The following is an 11390-nucleotide window of genomic DNA, read 5'->3' on the forward strand; positions in this document are numbered from 1 at the left end:
ATCATATTTGTAATGAAGGTACAATGTTATTTGGAAATTTTTCCCCCACCTTGGAAGCAAGTTAATACATTTTTCAGTGACATGAATAGAAGAATAATTTCACTGGAACAGGCTTCACCAAGCTGCACAGTGAACTGAACCATGATGTCATTCTTGAAACAACTTTGTTCTCACCTAAGCCGGACTGACAAGTTGTGGAGCTTAAGCGTGTTTTGAGTAAACACTCTTTCATTTCCATAATTAAATGGAGTTTTTATAAGGAGTGGAATAAGCCAGCAGTGGTGACTGTAACAAGTACTGTACCTGCTAAAACTAAACAAACATTTTTGTCATTTACCACTGGAAATTTCCCATTAATCAAAGTATTGGAGCTATTGTAAGACCCAGATAATGCCACCCAATTACAATTTGTCTTCAGGGGGACATGAATGTATTTACCAGCTTCCGTGGCAATCCAAAATGTTGTGGAGATATTTGATTAAAAATCATATTTTTTAGGTTCATGGTTGTAAAAGTCATCGACAGACATTAATGTGATGATCCATCATCTCCAACTTTGAAAGTCTGAGCTAGGTTCTCTGTAACACAGCACAAAAATGATTGAGACATTTCAGTATTTCAGTGTGGCCCAAGATTACAGACTGGCTGACATTGGTATCTATGCTGAATTGCTTACAAAGAGTTTCACAAGATCTCATCAGGCGTCAGTCATCGTGATTATTTCATGCATTGAACTGAGCCAAATAAAAGTTGCATGTGGTTTGTTTTTGCAGTAAATTATAAAACTTTAGTGTGCTATATGGTATCAAAAATGGTCTGTATTGTCTGCTTCAGTGTACATGCTTGTTTTACCCAGCACATCAAATCAGTCTACCAAACCTGGTTTAAGAATCATGTCTCCAGCAGTTGTGATTTGGCTGAAGATTTTTTATTATGACTGCATTACTCAGGTGCTTTGGTATGACTGCTGCAATAAAACTGGATCAACCGCTTCAAGGGCTTATGTCACAAAAAAGTTTGTTAAGAAGTGATGCACAGATGATTATAGGCTACTATTATCTCTTTGTTTCTTTTAGTTTAACCATTTGACTTTCTTTTTGGCAAAGACTTCATTGCAATGTGGTTTCTTTGTCTCAAGTACATCCTTACATGGCTAACACCTGTTATAGTGGCTGTCAGCTTTTAGTTTTGTTTTAATCTGCAAGAGGTCCACAAAATAATTAAACTTCATTTACGTACCTTCTGTATATTTGATAAATGGAACAGCACTTGAGATAGAACCTTTAATTGAGAAAAGTGTTATTATTGCACAGTGAGATACATCACACTGAAGAAGCTATACGTTTGATACCGGTGAAAATCAAGTATAATAATATACTGATAAAATAAAAACATAAATAAAACACTGAGACAGTAGGATATAGCTTAATATATATTATTTTAGATTTTACATCAACTCAACCTTAAAATTTCTGCATGTGCACTGTTCTCTCACACAAAGTAATAATTCAACAACCTTTGTGTACATCTGACAACACTTGACCTGCCCATTGTCAAAGCAGGTTAAGATTTTTTTCTTGATAACAAAGAGATCTGAGCGGCAATTATTCTGCAAACAGTGGAATGTTTAAAACCTGTTTGTTACGTTTTGTTTTGCCAGTGAGCAGATACCCTCCCCTTAAAAGTCTCCTGTTACAGTCACTCATGTTCAAAAGAGTGACAGACACGCTGGTGGAAGGTAAACACAAGTGGCATTTTCTTTCTTTTTATACAAAACTGATTTTTTAAATTAACTTAAGAAAAGTATATAAATATATAGCAGCTTTATTGTATTCCAGTAATAACGTGTCAATATCTGATTCACGATTTATTCTCTTTTGGATGAACTAACTGTGAAGCAAGCCACTCTACAAGGATGAAAGGCCATATTTTTCTTGTGATCAGCTTGGCAATGGCCTTGGCAGTCTCGAAAAATCTTGTAAGTTTTTTATTTGTACTGTTGTGGTATTAAATTAGTACAGTGATTAATTAGATGGAATATACATTAATTTAACCAATTTGAAATCTAAAGATTTAGATGTAATCTAAATATTTCAAACACTGTTTGAAATCTTAGATTTCAAATTTGCTTTATTTGCAGAACAGTGTACAGAAGTGCCCTAGTGCTGTTTTTATGTCTCATGTTATACACTTAGAATTACATCATTAAATATGTTCATGTGCTCAAATCTTACAGGATGGCACAGGTGACCCAGAGGTAGTGGGTAAGTTTTATCAGTTGTTATTGGTCATTATATTTCATAAAGTCTGTTTGACTTGAATTTAATCTTTTTTTTCATATTCTTTGTAGACATTGGTGAAGACAAAGACATTACAGATGTGAACAAGGGTAAAGTTAAACATCTTCCTATCATGAATGTAGTGGCTGTGGTTTCATAGGCAAAGTGTCACTGATTTCTTTGTTCCAAAAATCAATATCATTTTTTTCCCTTCTTTTGATCTCAGATCATGATGACATTCTGGAGGTGAGTCAAGCATTTTTGTGGCTAAATTACTAAGATTTAACAGATTTGTGAGACTTTTTGTCAGCAATTTTTGTACCTTAAATCTCAAATTTTTTTTCTTTCTAAATCTTAGCCAACAAATATACAGAGGAGTGCCATCACTAATGACAACAATCTGTGGACATCTCCAGTCCCATATGTTTTGGAAAAAGACCTTGGTAAGCATTTATTTTACTGATGTTTATATGTGATGATTGATTGGTAAAATCACACTATGAATGGGTTTTCCAAGTGGTTTCAATGATACCTTAATGAACTTTTGTTAATACACTGAATTTTGAAAGGCGTCAATCAGCTGATGGTTGCTGTCCCCCAATAACACCCTTAAGTGGAAAAAAAAGCAGCACAAGGACGTGAACAAAGCTGTGTGGCTCACACAAATGCTTTAGATCTTAACTTGAAATAGTTTCACACCATCCACTTGTGTACAACAGTAATTCCACCCCTCCCTCTAGAAGGAATAGAAAAATTAGGAACAATAATATCTCAGTTATATAATTGTATGTTGTTGTCTGTATCATTTGCTTTACTGTTGTCATTCCCTTGTTCCTCTCTATAACAAAATTCTCATGAATAATGGAAGAGATGAACGCAAAAGGAGTCATCCTCAGAGCTTTTGACCAGTTCAGGTTGAAGTCCTGCATTGATTTCAAACCACGAGACTCTCAAAAATATTACCTTTCTGTCCAAAAGTTAGGCGGGTAAGTATTGAATTGTTCTCCTTCTAATTGTGATAATGAAATAATAACTCAAAATACAGAATTTTCATGTAAAAGTTAAATGTGAGGATGTGAGATTTTTTTGTGTATTAATATATATATTGGTTCTTTTCATATTTAGATGTTTCTCGTATATTGGGCGTGTATTCACTGGTGGACAGGATCTCTCCATTGGCAGATTCTGTGATCAGATTTCAACTGTTGAACATGAGTTTCTCCACGCTCTTGGGTTCTACCATGAACAGTCCAGATATGACAGAGATGATCATGTAACAATTGTGCTTGAGAACGTCCAAGAAGGTAACCTAAACCCTCTGTCAAAACTATTTTTGTCTGATGAATAATTTGTGATTATTATTTAACCATTCAGGCTGCTTTGAAGGATTCTCAATGCAGTATCTAGTGATGGTTTGCTTTTAAAATGTTTCATCTAGGAAAGGAGCATAATTTCAGAAAAGTCAGCAAAGACGTCAGTACCACTGGAGGAGTCCCATATGACTACTCGTCTGTGATGCACTACAGCAAAAATGCATTCAGCAACGGCAACGGATCAACAATTGTCACCAAAGATCCAAAATTCCAGGATGTGATTGGTCAAAGACTGGAAGTGAGTCCCGCTGATATACGAGAGCTGAACATCCGCTACAAATGCAGTAAGTGCTTTACATTTTTAAGAGCACATATGAGGACATTTGAGATGTTTTGGGATTGCTCGTTAAAAAATGTGTGATAACACATATATTTGCACAAATGTAATTGTTACCATCATGATATATTTTTTATTTAGTTAACTTACATCTTTGAGATGCAAGTTGATGCCCTACAGTCTTAAATTCTATCTTCTTCATTCACGTCCACAGATTCAACCATTGCATTTAAAATGTTCTGTGGCTTCTCCAAGAGCAACATGTGCAACATGACCCGCTGCTCACCGACTGCCAGTGGCTGGGAAATGGTCACAAGTGCTGAGGGAGGTCCCAGATCTGACCACACCAGTCTATCCAGTGGCAGTAGTAGTCAACGTAAGATTTCATTCATCCATTCTATGGATTTACCGTTATCCATGCAGGGTCACAGGGTGTTGGGGGCTGGAACAAATTTCAGCTAACATAGGATGAGAGTAGGATACATCTACAAGTTGGTCAGATGTCAAAATGTCTATGATTCTATGATTAACTGTTGTGTCAACAGTGCAATACATTACCTTCAGGAAGGTTTGTTAAAGGAGAAGTGCTGTTTTTTACAACTTGGACCTTATTTCTGGCATAAAATACGGCTGGTTACTCACCCATATAACTCTGATGTCATTAGGAGTCCTTCCGACGATATTTAGATCCGGTCGAGAGCCGCATATATCCCCTTTATGGGAGTGTTGGGGGCACAGAGAATGCGCATTATCTGCCGCTAAACTCATTAATTTCACCAATATTTTGTCATGATTCGCCTTTAAGTCTGGAGTCATTCTGTATATACAGTCGGCTTATTTCCTGGAATGTTCTACTGCTAGGTTTGTGCTACATGGCTGAATATTTGTCAGATTTCTACAGACCCCAGATGACAATAACAGAACGGGTTTCGCAGCAGATAATGCGTTATTTAAAGGCTGCATTCTTGGTGCCCCGATCACTCAAATTATATGGATATACACGGCTCTCAACTGGATCTAAATATCGTCTGGACAACTAATGACATCAAAGTTATAGTTATAGTATAAGTTATAGTGAGTAACCAGCCGTATTTTATGACATAAATAAGATCCAGGTTGTAAAAATGGCACTTGTCCTTGAATCTTGTTCAAATATAAATGTCTTAGATTGTACTTTCTATGTTGACACATTCATTTGGAAAACCACATTCTAGGCCAAGATAAAGGATACTTCATGCATGCTAGTACAGCATCAGGCGAGGAGGGAGACTCTGCCTGGTTGGAGACCCACAGGATGAATTCCAGTCGGGACTGTCATGTCCAGTGTCTTCAGTTTTACTATTACCACAGTGGGAACGAGTCTGACACACTTAACATCTGGATCAGAGAGTTTGAAGATGAAAATGACTTTGAAGGGGCCCGCCGTCTGATGGGGCAAATAACTGGTAACATCACAGTATCTTGTATCATCTACTCTAAAGGGTATTGACAACTCTTGATCAAGCATGAATGTGTAACTTTGTTTTTCTTCCAGGTTCACCAACATCTCACTGGCAGCTCCAACATGTTTCCCTGAATGCCTCCAAACACTTCCAGGTGGAGTTTGAGGCTCACAAAGGAGCAGGAAGCTCTTCTGGTGGCTTCTCAATCGATGACATTAATCTATCCGAGATCGAGTGTCCACATGTATCTTTGCAGATTAATGATTTTGAGACGGTTTTGGACACTAGTAAAAGTGGGCACATCATATACAGCCGACGCCAGTACTCCAGAGGGGGCTATGCTTACCGGGTAGCAGTACAGTTGCGCCGGACATATGTTGGACTGTTTGTGCAACTTGTGTCTGGTGAAAATGACAACAGACTGGAGTGGCCGGTCCCACAAAGGCAGGTGACTTTACAAATGCTGGATCAGACACCCAACATTCAGAAGCACATGTCAAAGCAAAGGAGTTTCACCAGTGACCCAAAACTGACTGGTCCTACCGGTAAGTGTGACAAACACAGAGGTAGAGTCAGTCATCGTAATTTCTTCACACTATATAACACAGTACATTCTCTTTAGTCATGTACCTTTATTGTTCTATTATGCTCTCTGAACAGGTACCTTTATTTGGGACAATCCTCGCAAGACTGGAACTACATTCCTAGATGAGAATAATGAAAAGGCTTTTGCTGGACCTTTGCTTGGCAGATCTTATTTTATGACTTTGAAAGAGATGCAATCTGCAGACTTCCTGAAGGGAGGGAGTGCCATTTTTGTCTTCAGCTTCCAAGGCAAGCTAATGTTTTCACTGCTTCCTGTTCAACCTTTTAATCTGACAACAAGTTCTGTTGCATAATGTTACTTTCTTCTTTTGCTAGATCTCACTCCCCTAGTCAAAGGAAGCATTCTACCATGTCCTGAAGTGGCACCAGCAACAATTACATACCCTCCCAAAGATCGGGATATTGGCCCATGTTCATCACGGTGGGACAGCTCTGAAACAATTTATTATTCTACAACAAAGTTTAAATTTAGTTTTTAGCAAGAAAGTAATTAACATTGAAATGAGATCTTAATATGCTTCTTACAGGATTTTGACCACCACCCTCCAACCTCCACAAACAACAGATGGAAGGTATTTATTCATATTTTTCATTTGAAATTTGCTAACAGCCAGTGTGTAAAGCCCTATTTGATGCTGTGAAGGCTATCCAACTAGTTATATAAACAGGTATGCAATTGGTATTTTTACAAAGAAAAATAAATAAGGCACAGTAATATAATATGTGCAGCATTTATTAGCAACGTGCAGGCTGCACAAATTAATTTACCATGCTGTTCAGAAGTCCACTGTGTATTATTTTACCTAATGCACCTGTTTCTTTCTGTTGTAGCATCTTTGGTTTCTCTCCTGCTATTGTGGCTTCTCCTGTCCTCATCCTTCTGCTGGCACTGATGCATTTGATCCCATGATCTGTGCCCCCTCCTTACATCCACAACTCAAGTCACCACATAAACAGGAGCAACAAATCAGCCACTGGCTGATTATTTGTTAGGTGACAGTTTTTCCCTTTAAATACATTTGTTCTTGTCTTCCAGATAAGGTTGCAGTGAGCACTTAACAGTTGGACACATGGTTTTACTGTGTGACAAGTAACTTGTAATATAATCATTTGCTTTTGGTGCTGGGGTCATTTTTACTATTCATAGATTCATCTTGAAAATGCGTGTTGGATTTCCTGTAGTACTGTGTCTTTTGGGAGCTAATACATTTTTTGGGAGCAAATAAAAACTTAATTCAAGCAGATGTTTTTATGTCTATAGTTATTTTTGAACCCTTTAAAGCAACAATATATAGTTTTTCGACCTTAAAATAATGTTTCTAACTCATTTAAGTAGTAGAAAAATGGTTAATGGATGAATGGTGCCGTTGCTTCAGCCTGAGCGGGATTGTGCTGGCTGAAACTGCACTATGTAACATTCCTGGGCGGGTAGGAACACCCTGGTCCTGGTACACCGCAGCTCCGTAAATGTCCGGTACAACCGGTACCGGCAACAAATTCACATATGTGCTTCTCTGAGAACAAGGTAGCAGACAGTTGCTCTTCTCAACCAGAGTACCAGTACCACGAATCCTAAATAGTGGGGCTTTAAAATACCTTACTATAATAGCTCTTTCTTTCCTTTCCTTTCAGGAACAGGAGTAATAAAAAGATGCATTACAGATGATTACAAGATAGACAATCTCTCTTAAATCAGCATCTTCTGCAACACTTTACTGGGCTACATTCCAGTAAAGACACCATTTACTAGTCCAGCAACAAGTTCAAGTTAAAAATTAAGCATCCTGTCTTTTCTCTGATCTCTCACCGTGAAGCAAATCCAAGATTTACCCTTTTTGATCCCTGACTCGACTACTTTCTCCCTCTCTTCCTCAAACAACAGGTTCTTCAGTATTTTTAGCGCATCCATGATGAACATACTGAGAACAGTGAGTCAGCTACCTTCTTACAAGACATGTTGACAGATGTTGATATGTTACAGGTTGCTGTAAAAGAAAGAGGGTGATAGAAAGGAAACCAAAGTTAAGCAGTCACACCAAGCACAATGTGCCAGTGGCATGGGTGCCATTCTCTCTATTACAAGTCGTTGATATCTTTAAAACTTAAACAGTGACATGTAAAGACATCACACACATCCCAATACAACACTAACTGCTGGGTACTGGACAGAGAAACAAGTGCCAAAAATCCAACAAAGTCTGCATATACAAATTTCCCATTTCCCAGAAAAAATATTTTACATACATAACAGTGATTCCAATACCAATTTACTTCTCAGGTAAAATACCTGCAATGCATAAAACATTGTTTATACTCTGATACACCTTGGATATCACATAAAAGAAACATCAGGTGAATTCATAATGTCATGCAATATCAAGGAGCAACAATATATCTGTAGAAATAGTGATGACAAAACCTCAGCGTTGTATTGACTGTATAAAACATGGCTCACACAGCAGTGGAAAAATGTAACGAATATAAAATGAGACCACCTACTGGGGGAACAATGTAAACCGGCAGTGAGTTCACAGAGCATGTCAATGTCCTAGTCAGTGCTTATCCATCAGACTTAGCCAGTGGCTTAGCCAATGAACTACTGTAGTTCCAATAATTAAGACCATGTTGAAACTTGGTCTGCAGTCCGTCTTTCATAACATGTATAGCACTGAGGATGTCCCTGACATTGCCAGTGACAAACTGTGCTCGTTTTCTTACTTGGGGAAAATTAAAAATGAACTGAGAACAAGCATGAATCAACAACGTATGAAGTCTTTATCATTACTGGCAATAGATTTTGAACTTGTCAGACACCTTGATTTCAGCGATGTTGTGGATATTTACTGTAGACTGTGTTGATATAATGCAACAGCACCACCTAGTGGCACAAATTGCCACAGGACACATACACCATCATCTATCTACAATTGTGGATATTTTCTTAAATATGAGGTAATATGCTGTAGTCTGCCTTTGTAAGTCCTGTGATGACGCTGTATAAGTGTTATTCTCCTAATTATGAGTTAATATGCTGTATCCAGTCAGTGTAAATCCTGTGCAACAGGAGTTGACGACAAGTAACAGCAGTGCATGATTATCTGTGGCTATGAAAACTGTGGTCTCTCTTTTTTCTTTCTTTTTTTGCTCTGAAGAAGACTTCACATCAAAACGTCAGCAACCGCACCTTAATAAATTGCTAATACTGACTGTGCTCCAGCATCCTTTCCCTGCCTATAAGATGGTTTAACCAGCATTAGATCTGTTGTTTTTAACCTGGCCCACCTTTCCTGTTTTTATAGCCATTGCCAACCCATTTATAATGTTGCTTTTGCTCATAACATGGGTACTCACCTCTATATGATGGGCCTTTTCCTCCTGCTGGCACTGTCATGTCATATTTTGTACAGACTTAATGAGAATGGAGAACCTCTCCATACCAGTGCAGCTAGAAACCACTGCTGCTTTCCCTGAAGAGATCATCCAGCCACCGGACCCCTTTGCATAGAACTGGAGTCCAAGCCGACGGTGAGGTAAAGAGGAAGACACAGTGGCTTGTGCCAGCGACTCAGGAGACCCCTTCCCCTTCCCACAGTCATCCTCACCAAGGTCTATTTACTCCACAACAAGTTGGCAAGCTGCAGGCAAATGTCAAGTTCCTGATGGAATATAGCAGTGCTTGTCTTCTTCTCTGAAACAAGATTTACAGTCCGATTTGGATAATGACGGCTTTGGAGTTCTCTATTGCCTGGACAGAGACCCTGCAGTGACCAGTAAGAAACTTAGTGCGGGTTAGTGTACGTTGATAAAAAAATTGGTTCAATACAGTGGTCGTCAAAGAGTCACTGTGCACACCTAACATTGAACTCCTTTAATATCTCTTTGTTGTCCCTTTTATTTTCCAAGGGAATTCCCACTTTTATTTGTGACTCTCGTTTATATTCACCCAGAGACTAATGATGACACTGCTACTCAGGCTATGAGCAAAACAGTGCAGATGTTTCAGGGGGAGGCATCGATCTTTGTGAATCACTCATAAACTGGGGAAGTCTGCCGGTAATTGTTATTGACTTGTCAGATTCATCATTCCAAGTAGCTGGACCTTTGTTTTATGATGGACAAGGGGGGGCATGTATCCTTTTGTCGGGCCCTGCTTGGCACGTCGACCATAATGTTGTTTGCCTTAAATTGATCCTCAACAGAAATGAAGATTCCAGCCTGGAAGAAGGAATCCATTCAGTATCTCCAATATTGCTTCTCTTGAACTGGTATCTGCATTTGGAGAAATTTGATTTTTGGTCAAAAAAAAGCTTTTCCGACACCTGCGGGGGTTAAAAATCTTCGAAAATCGCCTCGGCCATTTTCTCCAAAACCACTGGCCCGATTTCAACCAAACCTTTGCGTTGGACTCCCCTCAGCCCTTCTGTTGACATATCTCCTTCTGTGAGTAGATAATCATCCACGCAAAATCCATTTCGATTTATTCAAATAATAAACCCTGGAACTTCAAATCTGTCAAAATCTTTATCAGCCAGAGAAATATAAATTTCAATCAGGGGGACATGATGCAACATCTCAAAACAGGTTAAAAGGGAACTCAAGCTTGCCAAAGACAACGTTGAAACCTTAACAACTCTCAAGGGTCTAAAAAATATGATAAGGATGCAGTCCAAAAAAATGTGCAACGTACTTGAATGGGACAAGCGACCTTAACATGAACTGAATGTGTTTATGATCGTCTAAATATCTCTTTAAGATATGTTAATCTTGATTCTGTGCATAAGAATATGTCTGAACCTGGTTCGGACATTCATGGTTCCAAGATGATTGACCGTATGATTTACGACTGCCAATGACATTTTATGGTCATGAGCTTAAAAATAATGTTTTTTGTTCTTGCATTCACAAAGAATAAATTGGAATTACAGTGGTGAGCAATATCTGGCTCTTTCAATAACTCCAATACCTTGAAGAACAACAACAGTTAGGTAATGATATTTCATAGAAACGCATCAGTTTAATTATGAAATGCAATGCAAAGTATTTCAACTTGTAAGTCTGGCTTCCAGTGGAGTTAAGTTATCCTGTGGACAACGTGACACTTACATTTACATGACATTTAAAATTGTTCTTGCACGACCCAAACAGAGAATGCAGAAAATCAAGAAGTTAGCAACCATTTTCATAACAGGTCCCCTACAACATCGCTCACACTGAGTCATTCACTACTGCCTTGTCCTGATTTTTCACCTTGCCATGGTAAGTGTGTTTTTATACTATCATGCGTTATACATCTTTGAATTTAGTTAAGTTTGATATTTCATTCATCTTAAGTCTCTCTTGTAAATCTTTTCATTTAATGAAATGAAATGAGATTTTCTGATGACTGACATTTACTAATATTGTTCATCGTGGC

The 11390-nt window shown here is 38.3% G+C and overlaps 1 protein-coding gene across 1 annotated transcript; it reads left to right on the plus strand.

The window, feature by feature from the left end:
* Window positions 1-1951: 1951 nt before the first annotated feature.
* On the plus strand, window positions 1952-6887 carry LOC310999214 (meprin A subunit beta-like; the record flags this gene model as incomplete). The annotated part of the gene is made up of 14 exons (XM_083989538.1): window positions 1952-1978; window positions 2237-2264; window positions 2351-2389; window positions 2506-2525; window positions 2638-2722; window positions 3148-3265; window positions 3405-3583; window positions 3718-3936; window positions 4144-4305; window positions 5144-5374; window positions 5464-5916; window positions 6032-6205; window positions 6293-6398; window positions 6809-6887. The coding sequence occupies 14 exons, from the start codon at window positions 1952-1954 to the stop codon at window positions 6885-6887; spliced, it is 1920 nt and encodes a 639-aa protein (XP_083845664.1).
* Window positions 6888-11390: the final 4503 nt, after the last annotated feature.

Source organism: Trachurus trachurus (genome assembly GCF_905171665.1).
Source record: "Trachurus trachurus genome assembly, chromosome: 16".
Classification (NCBI taxonomy): domain Eukaryota; kingdom Metazoa; phylum Chordata; class Actinopteri; order Carangiformes; family Carangidae; genus Trachurus; species Trachurus trachurus.